Source organism: Lolium perenne, chromosome 5 (genome assembly GCF_019359855.2).
Source record: "Lolium perenne isolate Kyuss_39 chromosome 5, Kyuss_2.0, whole genome shotgun sequence".
NCBI lineage: Eukaryota > Viridiplantae > Streptophyta > Magnoliopsida > Poales > Poaceae > Lolium > Lolium perenne.
In genome coordinates this window covers 179,852,901-179,871,939 of record NC_067248.2, presented here as the reverse complement: position 1 = coordinate 179,871,939, position 19,039 = coordinate 179,852,901, and the positions used below count along the sequence as shown (strand labels likewise).

At 43.4% G+C, this 19,039-nt stretch overlaps 2 protein-coding genes across 3 annotated transcripts; both read right to left on the bottom strand.

Annotated features, from left to right (window-relative positions):
* Positions 1-1,999: 1,999 nt before the first annotated feature.
* LOC127300809 (isochorismate synthase 2, chloroplastic) lies at positions 2,000-6,107 on the bottom strand. 2 transcript variants are annotated; one of them, XM_051330979.2, is made up of 16 exons: positions 5,789-6,107; positions 5,453-5,659; positions 5,083-5,348; positions 4,860-4,977; positions 4,660-4,776; positions 4,399-4,545; positions 4,117-4,191; positions 3,957-4,025; positions 3,664-3,782; positions 3,490-3,547; positions 3,233-3,343; positions 3,012-3,096; positions 2,793-2,890; positions 2,585-2,677; positions 2,419-2,503; positions 2,000-2,271 (listed from the first exon to the last, which is right to left on the bottom strand). In XM_051330979.2, exons 1-15 carry the CDS (start codon positions 5,858-5,860, stop codon positions 2,456-2,458), a joined length of 1,683 nt encoding a protein of 560 aa, XP_051186939.1. In that variant the 5' UTR covers positions 5,861-6,107; the 3' UTR covers positions 2,000-2,271; positions 2,419-2,455. The 2 variants fall into 2 exon arrangements, with proteins under 2 accessions (XP_051186939.1, XP_051186940.1); XM_051330980.2 differs by lacking the exons at positions 2,000-2,271; positions 2,419-2,503 and having other exon boundaries at positions 2,585-2,699.
* A 145-nt stretch (positions 6,108-6,252) lies between these two features.
* Positions 6,253-10,372, bottom strand: LOC127300810 (mitochondrial outer membrane porin). Its single transcript, XM_051330982.2, has 6 exons — positions 10,207-10,372; positions 10,020-10,087; positions 8,125-8,235; positions 7,839-7,928; positions 7,550-7,758; positions 6,253-6,776 (listed from the first exon to the last, which is right to left on the bottom strand). Exons 1-6 carry the CDS (start codon positions 10,250-10,252, stop codon positions 6,473-6,475), a joined length of 828 nt encoding a protein of 275 aa, XP_051186942.1. The 5' UTR covers positions 10,253-10,372; the 3' UTR covers positions 6,253-6,472.
* Between the last annotated feature and the right edge of the window lie 8,667 nt (positions 10,373-19,039).

The following is a 19,039-nucleotide window of genomic DNA, read 5'->3' as shown; positions in this document are numbered from 1 at the left end:
TATTTGTGAGATTTGATGCTATATTTGTGAGTTTTGGTGCTATACGGTGATATCTTTGTGCTCTATGGTGCTATATATATTACTGGACATTCAATGTTATAATATGTGCAGTTTCTGCAATTTTCTGAGCTAATAGAGCCAAAATGGCAAAAAACTGGAAAAAACCTGGGCCGGCTGTGCCGACGGTGTCACCGTCGGCACAGGCCCATAGCTGCGCCAAATGGCAGGGTCTGTGCCGACGGTGACACCGTCGGCACAGCTGGCCCAGCGCGCGTTTTTTTGGCAGTTTCAAATTTTTTCAGTTTTCACGCCGTTGCATTCTGGGAAAATCTGGGCTACTGTACCGACCGTTTCACCGTCGGCACAGCCTAACGGCCTTCGCCAGCGTCGTCACGCCGTTGCGGACGAGCAACGTCCCGTGCCAACGGTGGCACGGCCGACGGCCACCGTCCCAGCCGTCGGTGCAGCGTGTGCCGACGGTGATGGAAGCTACCCCGACCGGAGATGTGCCGACCAGCCCGTCGGCACAGCCGGTACCGACGGTTGAAGTAGTTGTGCCGACGGTACGGGGCCGTCGGCATATGGAGTTGTTCCCGTAGTGTTAAAATGGTTACACGGATTGTTATATAATAATAATTGATTATATTGACTTGTGTTTAGGGATTTCTTGCATTGTTCCGTGGGATTGATGTTTTCCTTCGTCATTGGTGTCATGTTCAAGATGATATTTCCAGAACTATCTCTATCAACATATATTTCTTTGACATATATGTTTACAACTCAAACTTTTAAGGATGGTGAGATATACATGAACACATCTGTACTACATGAGTGAACAAATAATCGGTGTGTATAGATGTGATATATTTATTTTATTCTTCTTATAATGCTAAGATGGAATGTTAAATGTTTACTATTTTGTGGTGTCCTCTTTCTTCGGAATTATCTACAAAAATGTATCTATTTGAATAAAGAAGGTTTTATCTTAATTCTTATTTGCACTTCGATTGCATAAGTATATTAATTTGTGTGACTTTTTTATTCACATAGAATTAATAATGAGTATATATAACAAAGAAGGAAGTGTGCACATTGATTTTTTTTCCACCTTTTACCAAGTGAACTTATCCATGAGACCATGACATGCAATGAAGCTGTAAAACCTGGTTCGGATATTCAATTATCAAATCTAGACATTGGATCGGAGTAGAGGAGGAGTATGAAATGTTCTCGTTGAAAGAAGGCCATGTGAGCAGTGGCGGAGCGTCAAGCTGAGACCAGGAAACGCCGATTGCTTAGCCCAAAGGGCAAGCATGGGCCGAATAGGCAGATGTCACCGATTGGCTGATATTTACTTATTTTAATAGGCCAAATAGCTTGGTTTAAATGTTGGAAGACCGGGCCAATGCCCAGGATGGTCTCCAAGACCCTTTGCCAGTGCATGTGAGGTAAAAGCTGAATGCATTCGTGAAAACAACGATACATTTATACATTAACTTATGCTTTTTAATGAAACATAAATTGTTGACAAACTTCATATGTTTTTTCCTGTAGCAATGCATGGGTATTTTGCTAGTAACTCATAAGGATACAACTTGTTGAGGCAATGCCTCAGTCTATAGTTTAAGAAAATAAGATAACATAAATACCACTTAGAAGTTTTTCTTTTGGACAATTCCTTAAAAGTTTGGCCTAAATTTGTGCATACAGGCTGAGAATGATATGGGTTATTTACAAGAGATCTCTATTTACAATGGCTGTGGCTTGCAAATATCCGAAGCAAATCACTAGATTTTAGGGGCATTGGACATGAATAGTTGTGGTTGTGGTGCACCACAAGAGAGAGATGTTTTGTTTTGGCGGGGTTTCAGGCAATGGGCCCCAACTCTTCTGCAGAAAAAAAAATGTTCTAGGGGTATGAATGCATAATCTATGCCATTGGCCAATTTCCTTGTAATAGGGTACATCAAGATTATAGGAGAAACCACTAGGCCAGATAAGTACTCAAATTATTTTGATATACACTCGCTCTAAACCGACTTGTTACAATTATTATACATATTTATGTAAAATGCTTTCGTTGAATCTATTGTATTCACCACTATCATTATCGCCATCTCCTTGTTCGAATGGTCAGGCATAAGTATTTTTATTCGGTGGAAAAATGTTTCAACAAGACAGTCCTTCGAAGTTTGTAGAACACAAGCACACATAAGCCCAGAAACAGAGAGAAACTTTCGCTTGAGAATCTTCCCATCAAATCAAAATTCCCTGTAAAAGGGGTCCATAATTAAAACACAAGGGGTATTATTGCCAGATCAGAAACTGAAGTTGTGAACATTTCTATATAATTGAGATCAGCTAATTTGTTGCCTTGCATTTATTGGTCACGGTAATCTCAAATTTCTGATGACTTACTAGTTAAAATTCAAATCAATGTCCCCATGATTCCCACCTAGTGGTAGCAAATATGTTGTTCTTGATATTGCAACAACTTGGCAAACTGAAAATATTTGCAAACACTGTGGCATTAGCATTTGAAATAGATGTCAGCAACAGAATCCATGTCGTTGGACAGAGATACCTGAGATGCTTTGAGGTCAAGCTCATCCCATTCAAAAGATGGATTTGTCCCTTCAACAATCCCCGCACCGGCATAAACTAAAGTGCTATGGCCCTGATACAAGATAGCTACGTGACTATGTGCTTCGTAGTTAGCATAAGTTAAAAACAAGGACGAGGTTCATGAACACTATAGACCCCAAATTTCATAAAACTCTATTTTTACTTACTTTTCCTAGTAGTGCTGATCTAATCCCAACAGCAAACTCACTTTCAGCTCCTCCAAACCAACCAACAGGTCCAGCATACATTCCACGGTCGAAAATTTCTGTAAGAACGTCAAAGAGAGCAGTGATCGCCATCAGTGGCAAGTGATTGCATATTTTGTAAATACATGACACCCATAGCATGCGTTAATTTGAATATAATATTGTAACACACACACACACCATAATCTCGTATGAATTGGCGTGCCTCCTCAGTGGGCAAGCCACAAACAGCTGGACTTGGATGAAGAGCATTTAGGATATCAAACTGCAGTGCCAACACAACGAATCAAGATTCAAATTATGAACAGCACCCTATTTTTTACAATAATCTAAGGCAAAAAAAAATATCCCAATAATGCGAACATATACAACTGCTGGAAGATGGCCTGGTGATAGATTACCTCATCGTCTTCGTTACGTAATCTTGCAGCTAATTGGGCTGACAAATGTTGTACTCTAGGAAGTTTCCGAAGAGCTTTGCTGGGATTGACAACAACCTCATTACAGATCATCTGCAGATCAGATCAGAACCACTGGTTCAATAAAACTGAAGTAACCATGTTGTTTATTTTCTTTTCTGAAAAGCATTACAAGTACCAAGAGCAAGGCAAACTATCACAGGATCATATATGAATTCGGACCGTAAAACTTAACTTGCCTCAAGCTTCTTCTTTATGCTGTCCCTTACTATAGTAAATTCAGTATCCTCTTTGGTGCTGCAAGAATTATTTATATAACTAACTAGTTGGTTTTCGTACAAGGTGCTGATATCACCATAAAATTTAAGAAACATGTCAATCTTATGATTCTTAACACGAAGAGGTGAACAAACCTTAGAAGCAAATCCTGGCCAATTTGAAAATCATCACCCCTTGTTTTCCCTCTTGCTCGCGTACCAGCTAAAGCCTCGCTAGAAATATTCAAGTACTTCCGGTGAAATAGTTGCTCTGGCTATTCAGAATGTTTGGATAAAATTAGCAATAGTTAGCACAGAGGTATTTAACAATGGACGACGTACACATATAAACATGCAATGCATGATAAGTAAGATGATTTCTAACAAGGATTCCGAATATAATTGTTACAAAGGAATGTCAAAAATAAAGTGCATTTCAGAAGACATACACTATTGCCAACAAATGCAGGGGCGTCAGGTGGTTGTATGCAAAACTGGTAGGCATTTTGGCCCTCAACCTGTATACTCAAGAGTCACAGAATTATCTTCTCATAAACTAGATAATTTGACTACATACTTCATGGGGGAGGGAACAACTATACAGCATACCTTTAGACAAGCTAACAGCTCCAAAGGGTCAATGTGAGTATCAGTAATGTACCTGCTGCACCTTGCCAGTACAACCTGCAGCACACATTCCACTGGCAAGTTCAGAATCTATGTTGAAGAAAAATGGAAAACATGTATGTTCGCAACTAATTGAAAATTATAGCATTGGCAGAAATGTCAGATTTCAAACAAATTGGTTGAATTCAACATCTATATATTTGCAAAAGGACAAGACTGTCTGGTTTTTCTTTTAGCAAACAGTGAGATTAATGAATTGTATACCTTCACTAATTCCGTTTGCCTTCCTTTAATCATCTGGAGAGCCTTAGTAACAGCAAGATCCCAGGACGCCTTGGTGGGGACATGATTAAGATTTACGATGGCTGTTTGTAGGTTGGACCTGTTCACCTTAGCTGAGGATGGTGATATCTGCATAAAAGTACAAATCAATGGTTGCCATCTTCTTCTTCTTTCTATCTTTTTTAGATGACTTGTTGTTTATCTTCGCCATGACAATACAGGAAAAGAAAAAAAAATGCATGCCTTGTGCAATGTTGCTTGGAGCTCTTCCACAGCGCTCCGCCATGTCCAAGAGAGCGAGTCATCCCATGCAATCGTCGTCGCAAGAACCGAGCTCTCCTCAAGCTCATTGAACTCAACCTGCAATGCAGTGTACAGTGTACACACACTTCAAAGAGGCCATTCGGTTGAAATGAAACTAGCGTAAGTTTAGATGAACTTACCTGTGGGACGACGAAGTAGAATGCGCCGTAGTCCTCCCACTCCACCGAGGAGTCGCTCGTCGCGTCGAAACGGATGGCCCCGTACGCCCGGATCAGCGGGCAATCTCTCGAAAGAAATCTTCGGAGACAGGGAGAACAGGAGGAACAGCATCGTGAGCAACCTGGCCAAGCTGACATGGTTCACCGAGTAGTGAGATTTTGCTACTTGTGGTGGGTACGCTACCTCTTGATGGCGCGCCAGTCGCGGAGGGAGAAGGGATCCGCGCCGCGGAAGAAGACCGCCGAGCCCACGCCGGCGACGCTCACCGGCTGCTCCAAATGCTCCTTGTGGCAGCCGTTGCCGTTACCGTTGTTGCTGTCGGCGGTGGCGGTGGCGAGGGCTGGCGTGTCCGGCAGCGGCGCCCGGGCGGAGAAGAAGCAGCGCGGCAGCGAGCTCTGCCTCTGTGCGTGCAGCCACTCGATGGCGTCTCCTCGCTGCCGAATCGGCACCTGCGTGCGCGCGCGCATTTTAAGCTACAGTTAAACAACGCAACACAACATGTAGTTGTACACGAGTTAACGCATGCCACTGGCGATATCTTTATGCTACATACCTCGATGCGGATGATGCCGGAGGAGGACGCCGGCGGGTCGGCGTTGAGCGCGGCGACGGCGGCCCTGAGCTGCCCCACCGCCTCAAGCGGTGCCGACGCGGCCGGCAGTACCCGCGTCTCCTGCAGGCTCACCACACCACGGTCGCCGGCACCGGCCGCGCAGCCGTTCATGGCCAGGGAGCAGGACGGCCGGAGCCACCGCCCGACCTATATGTGCAAACGAAGCAAGAAAGATGCTGCCATATTAGTACGTGAACAGAGCTAGCTAACTGAGCGCACGCCGGCACGCGGCTCAAGAGAGGAAAATTCAGCAGCCTGGGTTGATGTGACGCGTACGAGCCTCGCCGTCGACGCCGTGCGGGAGGGGAGGAAACGGCCGGAGGAGTACAGCGACGATGACGGCGCCATTACCGACGCTGTGTGCCCGAGAGCGTGTCCAGTCCAGGACTCCAGGTAATGGAAGGAGGGGAGGTTACGGTAGAGACAGTAGTACCCCACGCACGTCAACGTTTCGTCGCGAGGGAAACGGAAGGAGATAAGACACGATTCTCACAGGGATAAGTGGCAAACTCGTAATTTCCACGTGAAATACAGGCTGGGCTACACCATTTCGCGACGTGGACAGTCAATCAGCCGTTCACTTCTGCTCTAGATCGGCCTAGGATGTCTATCTCCCTTGCTGGAATTACACAGCCCACGCTGCCACTTGCACAAACTGGCATGCAAAAGAAAAAAACATGCAAGCGTCAACAGTATCATTGCAGGCTGTGGAAATTTGAGCGAAAATGGTACAAGACGAGTAGCGAAGCAAGTTCAGAATTTTTCAGAGCTTGAATTATTGCAGTAGGTTGCTCAATGGACACGGACTACACCTGACGAAGACAAAATTTCTCAGAATGAAATACGGCAGTTCTTCAAATCTAACAGACTGCAACAGCAACCGAAGGACAGGGTCTTGTCAACTCGCCCCAATTTCATCCGAAACCAAGGCACGTTCTGAGAGCTTATGATGAACAGCAATCAAGGCTTGAGGGCCAATGCGATGCCGACCTTGGAGCTCTTCTCAATGGCCTTGGTGTCGACTTCCGCAGAGATGGTGATCAACGACTTCGGCCTGAACTCGTGCTGGATCAGCGTGCTGACCTTTCCAGAGTTGTTGAAGCGGGCCTTCACGAGGGTAAGCGGGTCAAGAATATGCTGGGTGCCGATGGTGAGGCTGTTCTCGTTGCTCGAGAAGCTGTGGGTCAGCTCCGCCCCAACAGCTGTGTTGGATTTCTCCACAATGTGGTAATAGGATGCAGTGAGGCTGTCTCCCTTGTTGTTCCTGCAAGATAAAACTTACATCAACCGTGGAACATGGCCAGCAGTGCACTCAGAGTTGATGCTAGTTCCTAATAGATAGGAGCAGCTCATTATCTATCTTGATTATCAAGACAAAGCTCACACACGGCAACATAAATATTCAACCAACAAAAATAAGATGAGACTAATAACAACTATTCACAGATATGTTTGGATTCGATTAAAGAAGTCAAACTGCACAGCATCAGAACTTTTTAGAGTAATGACCAATGTTTAATTAGTTAAACCTGGTATACCTAGCTTGCATTTTTGTAATCTAATACAAGCAGACACCAATACCACTTGCCAGATCAGTTATATTTGCGATCTCAATAGCATACTCACTTCGTTCAAAACATAAGGCGTAATTTGACTGCTCAAATCAATGCTTTGGCCAATAATTAAACCAAAAGCACTCAGTTATGATTGTGAATTTTGAACAATTAACAAATATTGTACAAAAGCTTCATGGTCAAAGTCCAAATATGGAGTGTCAAAATATGCCCAACATTTCAAAACGTAGTATGAGTTAGCTGCCTAACAAATACTACACCCTACACAATTCAAAACAAAGAAGTATGAGTTTAGCAACATAATGGACTACAAACAAGATAAACATATTGGTGACTGATTTGAAGGGTATTTTATTTACTTGGCTAGTACCTACGTATGAAGAGTCACATAGATCAAATAAGCAAAGAATTGTAAAGTAGAACTTAGAGATAACAATTACATAGCTAGATTTTGAAAACTCACAAGTTCAGGGATGCAATAAGATCTTTATTGGTGTAGCTAAGCCCAGCATTGTATTTGGTCAGATTCTTGGTGGCAGTATCAAGTGAGACATCAGCACCAACAGCTAGAGCGCTATTTCCAAATGCAGCAGAGAGGTTGACAACAGGATTAGCAGTCAAACCAATGCTTGCATTAATACCAGCGTAATCATGCAAGTACTGGAGCTCAACCTGCAAAGAAAGGGTAAAAAATCAAACTAAGCAATAAATTTCCAGTTACGATACGAATACATTGGGGGTCAGAAGACTACCTTTCCAGATTTCTGATCAGGAACAGCAAAGCTGAAGATGGTCTTCAGCCCTGGTGCCGCATACTCATCAGCGGTAATTGTAGTAATGACCTGCCAAATAGATCAACGCAGTCAGTACCAAGACTTCGAAGTAACGATGAAATGACTACAATGTTCAATGCTAGTCAGTCAGACAGCAAGCTGGTCAAAGTTATTTCATCATAAGTATGGATATTGAATGAATTGTTTGAACAATACTGACATATCAGATACAAGTATATATCGAGAGACAGAGAGAGGTAGGTACATTAGATGCTGAGTTGGCCTTCACATCTACAGTGATTCCTTTGTTCTTGATCTGGGACTGGATCTCACCGAGTATCAGATCACCCTTCTTTGTACTGGTAGCAGTAATTGCCTGCATAGAGAAATTCAAAGGAATGTAAAAAAACCATAGGGCTTATATACAGTTACAAGCATCTATCAAGATAACATGTGATAGAGGAAAAAGGTAATATCAAGTGAATACTAAGATATATGCAGAGCATTACACCAGTGAAGCACATACTACTATACTATGTTATTTCATTATAATGACCCTTCACACAAAAGTTGTTCTAAGAATGGGGTGTGTCCACCACGCTGATTTGCAAAATGCATCATGAGTTAAAGAATATGACATTGATGAAAGCATAATCAGTTGTAGATCAGTGCTGGATCAGCCCATATCCTTAGTATCAAAGCTAAGACTGTATTCATTGATTAACCATCGAGCATGACAGAAAACCGTGCATACAGCCCTAGAAGACTCCCTCAATGCAAAAAAGAAGGTGTCTGTGCTTGTTTCATTGCTGGCAACAGTAATGCAGCTATTGCTGTCCAGGCTCCAACCATAGGTTGATGACAAATCTAGCCTACCTACTAACACTTATTATCTCCATTTCCGAAATATAAGCCTTTTTAGAAAGCTAACTTATAGCAGCTATCTAAAAAAGGCTTATATTTAGGAACTGCTATCGCGCCACAACAACACAGCGAATTCAGGACCATGTCAATGGAGTTCCACCCCTTTCTCCCCCAAAGTACGAACCAACAGAATCGCCAACCAAAAGCAAGCTACGACAAACCAGAAAGGCATAAGCAGCAACACCAATCTTAATACCGCCGCGCTACCCACAACTCGCCAAACCACCGAGGAACAATCAATCAATCAGATCGAGCGGTGCAACGACTAAATCGCGCAAACAGATCAAGAACCCTAACAATAACCTCCTACAGCCCGGATCAGACCACGCCTCCATCTGGCACGACCTGATAAAACGGAGCAACGAGGGACGAGGTACGGCGATGAACTTACTGTATAGAGCTTATATACAGTATGTATCAAAATAACATGTGATAGAGGAATAGGTAATATCAAGTGAATACTAAGATATGCAGAGCATTATACCAGTGAAGCACATACTATACTATGTTATTTCATTATAATGACCCTTCACGCAAAGGTTGTTCTAAGAATGGGGTGCGTCGACCATGCTGATTTGCAAAATGCATCATAAGTTAAAGAGTATGACATTGACGAAAGCATAATTGCAGTTGTAGATCAGTACTGGATCAGACCATATCTTTAGTATCAAAGGTAAGGCTGTATTCATTGATCAACCATCAAGCATGACAGAAAACCGTGCATACAGCCCTAGAAGACTCCCTCAATGCAAAAAAGAAGGTGTCTGTGCTTGTTTCATTACTGGCAACAGTATTGCAGCTATTGCTGTCCAGGCTCCAACCATAGGCTTATGACTTGACAACAAATTTAACCTACCTACTAATGCCGACTAAGCATTTTTCTACAACAAGCTATCACGCCACAACAACACAGCGAATTCAGGGCCATGTCAGTTGAGTTCCACCCCTTTCTCTCGAAGTACGAACCAACCAAATGCAAGCTACGACGAACCAGAAAGCCATAAGCAGCAACACCAATCTTAATACCGCCACGCTACCCACAACTCGCCAAACCACCGAGGAACAATCAGTCAGCCAGATCGAGCGGTGGAACGATTAAATCGCGCAACCAGATCAAGAACCCTAACAACAACCTCCTGTAGCCCGGATCAGACCACGTCTCTATCTCGCACGACGGACCACACTACGACCTGGTAAAACGGAGCAACGAGGGACGAGGTACGGCGGGGAACTTACGGCGCCATTGGCGGCGTAGGTGGTGAGGGTGAACTTCTGGTCGGTCTGGTAGTCCTTGTACAGCAGATCTGCAGCCACCGAGCGAGCACGTCAATCGAACACATCTCATCGGAAAAAAGTAGCTCGGAGAAAATATTCAAGAACCGCGGCGAAACGGCCGGAGGACTGGAGGAGCGGGGAGACGTACCCTTGGCCTTCTTGCCGATCCCGGTGTAGAGGCCTGGCCCGCCCATCTCTCTCCTCCGGCGAGCTCGGTGCGGTGCGGTGCGCCGCTGGGGTTCGTGGAGGAGGGTGCTGGGAGGCGGCGGATGGGTGGAGGGGGTGGACGAGAGGAGGAGCGGGGGACGGGGGAATGAATAAAGGCGGAGGAAATCGACAGCGAGAGCGGCTGCGGCTGCGGCTGGGCCCTCGTAAACCCTAGCCTGATATTTTGTTTTTTTTGTGTTTCCTCCTGTAATGTCAATGCTATATTTTTTTTGTCTCTCTCGTTTGAATGGCATTTCTATCATTATCTTCATTTTAAAATGGCAATATTATATCTCTCTTGCTGTGCACACATAAATTTCATAACGGAATCATTCTCCATTGCACAACTATTATGCTTTTGAGATTCTTAGGTGATACAGCTCAAAACCAAAAAAATAAATCATAGGCACTAGTGAGTGAACCATCATATGTAGATGTTGGAGCACCATTATATGAAATCCGCTATATTTTTCCCAGGTCCGTTGTTATGTTCCATTTATTCTTTTGGTAGATGTTAATATCGCCTCGTTGTGGCTCCATCTGTTTTTTTTTTTTTTGATTCAATCTGATCGATATACGACTTGAGAAATATTGCACATGTTAAAGTATTGTGATTTACATGACATCACTTGCATGAGGGAGATAAGCTTGCATGCGATGTATATTGCAAAAGAAACATAGAAGTATCTCAGCAGGCAGCTGTGGGTGTCCAGAGCATCCTTAATCTTTTCTTTTTGTGAAAAACCATGGTGGACCGCCTAAATTTCTAGAGAAACAAAGTCTTTTTAAACAATTTTGTTGGTTTACTCTACCGAAGGATATTACATAAGCACATGCTCTAAAACACGTGTTACTTACACTTTATTGTGTAAATCATAATTAAGGATGGAAAGTACAATGTACCATAGGTAGATTCAAATCTTTGTTCGGTGTGTACCTTTTTGTGTATGCCTTAGCAACAACGTTGATGCCAAGCTTGTGATGTGATGGCATGGACCCGTGGATAGGTCCAGGAGTTTGGTTATATCCGACCCTCTAACATGTACAAGCAGTGGTGATTGTGATAGCCCGAGTAATCTTTTTTTTTCTAGTAGTTTTCTCGAGGCAACAAATTTCTGTTGGTAGGTCAACATGTTGGAACTATTAGCAATACCAACTTGTATTGTGTGAAGGGGGATTGACCTTCATGTTGCCTGGTGTGCAAGATTGTTAGCTTGGTATCTTCATCTAGACTCTTCGGGAGTGGTGACACCGGGGCAGAGTGTGACAAGGTTGGGTGCAGTCGAGCTGATGTATTAACGATGTTGTCTTTGTCCTAACTCTAGGGTGAGCTTAAGTTATGGTTGTGAAGGATAATTACCGTAACATGTTCTAGAGATAGAGGTTGTTAGTAGTTTGTATATGGGCTGATTCGGTTTATAAGGATCAGCCCAAATCTCCTTTATCTCCTCTCCAAGTTGTAAACAGACTCAATGTATATCCTGCCGATGTTGTGCCCTATATAACACGAAACCGATCCCGAGACAAAGGGCATCGTTCAACACAAATTATCACATGGTATCAGAGCCACCCTTCCAAAAACACATCTAAAACCCTAGCCATGAACTCCTCCTCTAGCGCCGCCATGAGCAACCCCCTTCCATCGCAAGGCACATCGGAGAAGCTGACGCGGGACAACTTCCTGCTATGGGAGACACAAGTCCTCCCCGCCATCAAAGGAGCTCGCCTGATGGGTTTCCTTGATGGAACCAACAAGGCGCCGGCTGATGACCCACAAGTATAGGGGATCGCAACAGTCTTCGAGGGAAGTAAAACCCAATTTATTGATTCGACACAAGGGGAGACAAAGAACACTTGGAAGCCTTAACAGCGGAGTTGTCAATTCAGCTGCACCTGGAAACAGACTTGCTCGCAAGAGTTTATCAGTAGTAACTGTTTTATAGCAGTAGCAGTAGTGAAATAACAGCAGCAGAGTAACAGAGACAGCAGTAGTGATTTTAGTAAACAGCAGGATTAAAATACTGTAGGCACGGGGACGGATGGCGGGCGTTGCATGGATGAGAGAAACTCATGTAACAATCATAGCAGGGCATTTGCAGATAATAATAAAACGGTGTCCAAGTACAAAGCAATCAATAGGCATGTGTTCCATATATAGTCGTGCGTGCTCGCAATGAGAAACTTGCACAACATCTTTTGTCCTACCAGGTGGCAAGCCGGGCCTCAAGGGAAACTACTGGATATTAAGGTACTCCTTTTAATAGAGTACCGGAGCAAAGCATTAACACTCCGTGAACACATGTGATCCTCACATCACTACCATTCCCTCCGGTTGTCCCGATTTCTGTCACTTCGGGGCCATCGGTTCCGGACAGCGACATGTGTATACAACTTATAGGTAAGACCATAAACAATGAATTTCTTGATGAAGCAATAACATGTTCAGATCTGAGATCATGGCACTCGGGCCCTAGTGACAAGCATTAAGCATAACAAGTTGCAACAATATCATCAAAGTACCAATTACGGACACTAGGCACTATGCCCTAACAATCTTATGCTAGTCCAGGCCCCCTCTCATCCAATCCCTACCCTCCCCTGCGGCCTACCGCGGGGGACTGCCTCACACATGGATGGGGGAAACATGGCTGGTCGATGTAGAGGCGTTGGCGGTGATGGCGGCGATGATCTCCTCCAATTCCCCGTCTCCGGCGGAGTGCCGAACGGAGACTTCCGGCTCCCGCGACGGAGTTTCGCGATGTGGCGGCGTTCGGAGGGTTTCTGGCGACTTCGACTTCTCCCGTGCGTTTTTAGGTCGAGGCCGATAAATAGTCCGAAGGAGGGCATCGAGGCCGGCCGAGGGGGCCACACCACAGGCCGCGCGGGCCCCCCCGGGCCGCGCCGCCTATGGTGTGGGGCCCTCGGGCCTCCACCTTAATTGTCCTTCTCGGCTCCGTCATTATTCTAGGAAAATAGGGCCTTCTCGCATAAATTCCGAGGATTTTCCCGAAAGTTGGATTTCTGCACAAAAACGAGACACTGAGCAGTTCACGAAAACAGCGTTAGTCCGTGTTAGTTGCATCCAAAGTGCACAAATTAGAGGCAAAACAATAGCAAAAGTGTTCGGGAAAGTAGATACGTTTTGGACGTATCAACTCCCCCCCAAGCTTAGCTTATTGCTTGTCCTCAAGCAATTCAGTTAACAACTGAGCGATAAAAGAACTTTCACGAACACATTTGCTCATATGATGTATATATTCTCATGCTATGGCTAATACTTAAGCAATTCATAATGAGATACATGCAAATAAGATCATCTAACAGCTATGTCAATCATGGAGAGGTACCAACAATTAATAATAAGCATCATGAATCATGTATATAAGTAGGATTGCAATGTTCATAAGAGAGTATGATAAAGTGGTATCTCGCTTGCCTGTATTTGATTGGCAAAACATAAATGCCCGGGCACCTCTGGAGTTCATAGAAAGACTAGAAGTAGTGATTGTCAAAAGATAAATGCATCAAAGTTATACCACAATCAATCATATTTTGAGACAAGCATATTATACTAAGAATGACAGTTGTGCTCTCAAGATAGTGCTCAAAGAAATAATGGAGACACAACATAAAAGTAAAAGATTGACCCTTCGCAGAGGGAAGCAGGGATTAACATGCGCTAGAGCTTTTCATTTTTATAAAGACAGGAGTAAAATTATTTTGAGAGGTGTTTGTTGTTGTCAACGAATGGTAATGGGTACACTAACTACCTCGCCAACCGGACTTTCAAGAGCGGCTCCCATGAATTATTGCATATTTATGTGGCACTCTTTCCAACCTTTCTTACACAGACCATGGCTAACCGAATCCTCGGGTGCCTGCCAACAATCTCATACCATGAAGGAGTGTCTTTTTATTTTATTTTTATTATGATGATGACACTCCCCCCAACCTTTGCTTACACAAGCCATGGCTAACCGAATCCTTCGGGTGCCGTCCAACAATCACAAACCATGGAGGAGTGTCTATTTAAGTTAATTAATTTGGGACTGGGAATCCCATTGCCAGCTCTTTTTGCAAAGTTATTGGATAAGCGGATGTGCCACTAGTCCATATGAGAGTCCGTCAAAAGTAAATGACAAGGTTGAAAGCTAAACACCACATACTTCCTCATGAGCTATGAAACATAAACACAAATTGAGAAGCATTTTGAAGGTTTTAAAGGTAGCGCATGAGAATTTACTTGGAATGGTTTGAAATGCCATGCATAGGTATTTATGGTGGACACTCTGGAATAACTTGGTTTTCATGTGTTTGGAAGCACGAGCAGCGTTCCCGCTCAGTACAAGTGAAGGCTAGCAATAGACTAGGGAGCGACAAATCAAGAGAGCAGTAACTGTCATAATCATGCTTGCGGCAAAATAAATTAACGGAGGCATAAAAGTGATACAAGAACTCTGAAGCAATATAGATCATCGAGGCTTAATTGACCTTTTTTGTTCAGTCATATGCATGCGTGAGCATGTGCCAAGTCGATATAAATGAATTATTCAGAGGAGGATACCACAATGCCATACTTACTTATGAATAAAACAATGCAAGCAAACATCCATGACATGCTACTCATATTAATAGATTGGAGCTAAACATGAGAGATCATGAACTACTAGACTTTCTCAAATAACATATACCTCACATGAACCAACTAAGCATGCTCACATGGATGAGTATATGTACAAAAATGAAAACAAATAGAGTTCATACCAGCCTCTCACCACAATCAGATTGTCGTAGATCGTCATTATTGCCTTTCACTTGTGTAGCTTGGATAATATGAAATGAAAACCACGCTCCAGCCACCGAAAACCATTGAACTCATAAAGAACTTTACAAACCAAAGAAGAACAGCAAATATTTTTGGTGTTTTCGAATTAGAAACAAGAACAAAAGGAAACAAACAAACAAAGCAAAAAAAATTTGGGTTTTCTTATAGCAAACTGGCAATAGCAAATAAAGCGAAACAAATGCAAGAAACCAAAGCAAACAAATGGTGAAGAGAAACAACAGAAATATTTTTGGTCTTTTTGTGTTTTGGGAAGGAAATAAAGCAAAAACAAGAAATAGCAAACTAGAAGAAACACAGAAAAGCGAGATGGCAGAAATCTGCCAAAACCTGACAGCAGTACAGAAATCGATTTTTACAAAAATCTTACGTTGCTCAGCTCGAAAAGTGTTCAACTAATGAAAGTTAGATAACAACCTGGGGAACCTGCACAAAAATTGGCAGCTCAAAATAACGCTCTGGCTATGCGCACGAATTTTTCTAGTAACAGTCCAGAATCTGTTTTCAGGCAGCACTTCCCCAAATATTATCTTCCTCTCATTAGAAAACCACTCAAAGAGACTAAACAAGTATGTACAAGTATCCAGCAATCATAATATGCAAAGAATGAGTGATGCCGGTATACCTCCCCCCAAGCTTAGGCTTTTGGCCTAAGTGGAGTTCAACCCCAACGAGGGTCGCTGTTCCTCGCCGGTGGATAATCCATGGTGTAGTCATAGTAAAGTTCCTGTGCAGAAGAAAAGCGTGGAGGCTCCATATGTCCACCATGTTGATGTGAGGAACTTGCTGCATCGGATGGTGAGTCGAGGTGCTCCTCGACCTCCGTGTCGTCTCTTGCATGTTGGCCTCCTCTCTCTATGTGTGCATCCAGTGCACCTTCTGTGACCGACCAATCTCCCCTGGAATCAAGGTTAGACGAGCAGTAGCGCAGGCAATCTTACTAATTTCTCAGTTTTCTTAGTTATTCTCCAGACTTTCTTATAAAATGTCATCTTGTAAAACAGGTTACCCAAGTTGGAGGAATCAGAAACAAATTCATGTTTAATCATAGAGGCTATGTCAAGTTTTTCTATGGGGAATGGAATATCAAAATGATGAGGTTCTACATTATGAAAAGCTAGTAAACGAGAGGCAATGAGACCTCCACAAATTCCACCTTTCTCACGGTTAGTAGCAAGTCTATAAGCTATCAATGCCCCCAAATTATAAGTCCTACTACTTTGCAGTGCTGCAGCTAGAAAAGCCAAATCCGGGATAGAAAGTTTACCACCAATCTTTTTAGCAAGAACGCATTTGGTAATAAAATAGGCAAAGTAGCGGATAGCCGGGAGCTGAATACTAGTGATTTTACCACTATCCCCTGAGAAACTCCTTCCATCGCAAATCATCTTGAAGAGGTCCGAGAGTTCTTGCGGCGATCCCCTTATCTTCTCGCATGACCCCCATTGCGGTACTCTAATTGCTGCACAAAAAGCACTAAATGGCAAGTTGACAGTTTTATTGTAAATTTTATACTGGACCGTGGGGTTAGACCGCGACCAATTGAACTTAAAGTCCTGCACAAAAGACATAGTTAATTTTGCATATTGTCTTGGCTCTCTTTCAACAAAGTCACTCAGCCCTGCACGAGAAATTAGACTTTGAACATCTTCAAATATCCCCGCGCTTATCATGAAATCCGCGCACGGGTAGTAAGAGGGGTATACTCCCTCTTCACGGTTCACCCTCATAACTTGTTGGACTTCCAATTCTTGTTGGTTCAATTGATAACTATTCCACTCCATTTTCTGAAATTTCAACAAACAATATAAAAATTTGATTTGGTGACATATAATCAAGGGGAATGATACGTCTCCGACGTATCGATAATTTCTTATGTTCCATGCCACATTATTGATGTTATCTACATGTTTTATGCACACTTTATGTCATATTCGTGCATTTTCTGGAACTAACCTATTAACAAGATGCCGAAGTGCCGATTCTTGTTTTCAAGCTGTTTTTGGTTTCGTAAATCCTAGTAAGGAAATATTCTCGGAATTGGACGAAATCAACGCCCAGGGGCCTATTTTTCCACGAAGCTTCCAAGTCCGAAGACGAAACGAAGAGGGGCCACGAGGCAGCAGAGCATAGGCGGCGCGGCCCCTGCCCCTGGCCGCGCGGCCCTATGGTCCGGCCCTCGCGCCGCCTCTTGACCTACCCTTCCGCCTACTTAAAGCCTCCGTGACGAAACCCCCGCACGAGAGCCACGATACGGAAAACCTTCCGAGAGACGCCGCCAACGCCGATCCCATCTCGGGGATCCAGAGATCGCCTCCGGCACCCTGCCAGAGAGGGGAATCATCTCCCGGAGGACTCTACGCCGCCATGGTCGCCTCCGGTGTGATGTGTGAGTAGTCTACCCCTGGACTATGGGTCCATAGCAGTAGCTAGATGGTTGTCTTCTCCCCATTGTGCTATCATTGTCGGATCTTGTGAGCTGCCTAACATGATCAAGATCATCTATCTGTAATTCTATATGTTGCGTTTGTTGGGATCCGATGAATAGAGAATACTTGTTATGTTGATTATCAAAGTTATATCTACGTGTTGTTTATGATCTTGCATGCTTTCCATTACTAGTAGATGCTCTGGCCAAGTAGATGCTTGTAACTCCAAGAGGGAGTACTTATGCTCGATAGTGGGTTCATGCCTGCATTGACACCGGGACAAGTGATGAAAGTTCTAAGGTTGTGTTGTGTGTTGCCACTAGGGATAAAACATTGATGCTATGTCTAAGGATGTAGTTGTTGATTACATTACGCACCATACTTAATGCAATTGTCTGTTGCTTTGCAACTTAATACTGGAGGGGGTTCGGATGATAACCTGAAGGTGGACTTTTTAGGCATAGATGCAGTTGGATGGCGGTCTATGTACTTTGTCGTAATGCCCAATTAAATCTCACTATACTCATCATGATATGTATGTGCATGGTCATGCCCTCTTTATTTGTCAATTGCCCAACTGTAATTTGTTCACCCAACATGCTGTTTGTCTTATGGGAGAGACACCTCTAGTGAACTGTGGACCCCGGTCCAATTCTCTTTACTGAAATACAATCTACTGCAATACTTGTTCTACTGTTTTCTGCAAACAATCATCTTCCACACAATACGATTAATCCTTTGTTACAGCAAGCCGGTGAGATTGACAACCTCACTGTTTCGTTGGGGCAAAGTACTTTGGTTGTGTTGTGCAGGTTCCACGTTGGCGCCGGAATCCCTGGTGTTGCGCCGCACTATATCCCGCCGCCATCAACCTTCAACGTGCTTCTTGGCTCCTCCTGGTTCGATAAACCTTGGTTTTTTTCTGAGGGAAAACTTGCTGCTGTGCGCATCATACCTTCCTCTTGGGGTTCCCAACGAACGTGTGAGTTACACGCCATCAAGCATATTTTCCGGCGCTCGTTGCAGGGAGATCAAGACACGCTGCAAGGGGAGTCTCCACTTCTCAATCTCTTTACTTTGTTTTTGTCTTGCTTAGTTTTATTTACTACTTTATTTGCTGCACTAAATCAAAATACAAAAAAATTAGTTGCTAGTTTTACTTTGTTTGCTATCTTGTTTGCTATATCAAAAACACAAAAAAAATTAGTTTACTTGCATTTACTTTATCTAGTTTGCTTTATTTACTGTTGCTAAAATGGCCAACGCTGAAAATACTAAGTTGTGTGACTTCACAACCATAAATAATAATGATTTCTTATGCACACCTATTGCTCCACCTGCTACTACAGCAGAATTCTTTGAAATTAAACACCTTTCTTGAATCTTGTTATGCGAGAGCAATTTTCTGGTGTTAGTTCTGATGATGCTGCTGCCCATCTTAATAATTTTGTTGAACTATGTGAAATGCAAAAATATAAAGATGTAGATGGTGATATTATTAA

What these genes read in the sequence shown, in the direction of transcription:
- LOC127300809 (XM_051330979.2), bottom strand. Translation starts at nt 5,860, where the DNA reads ATGGCGCCGTCATCGTCGCTGTACTCCTCCGGCCGTTTCCTCCCCTCC. An exon ending in TCCAAGCAACATTGCACAAG is followed by an intron (nt 4,546 to 4,659) that starts GCATGCATTTTT and finishes ACTTTTATGCAG; the next exon opens with ATATCACCATCCTCAGCTAA. An exon ending in GATCAGCACTACTAGGAAAA is followed by an intron (nt 2,678 to 2,792) that starts GTAAGTAAAAAT and finishes ATCTTGTATCAG; the next exon opens with GGCCATAGCACTTTAGTTTA.
- LOC127300810 (XM_051330982.2), bottom strand. Translation starts at nt 10,252, where the DNA reads ATGGGCGGGCCAGGCCTCTACACCGGGATCGGCAAGAAGGCCAAGG. An exon ending in CTGATCAGAAATCTGGAAAG is followed by an intron (nt 7,759 to 7,838) that starts GTAGTCTTCTGA and finishes CTTTCTTTGCAG; the next exon opens with GTTGAGCTCCAGTACTTGCA. An exon ending in CTTATTGCATCCCTGAACTT is followed by an intron (nt 6,777 to 7,549) that starts GTGAGTTTTCAA and finishes TTTATCTTGCAG; the next exon opens with GAACAACAAGGGAGACAGCC.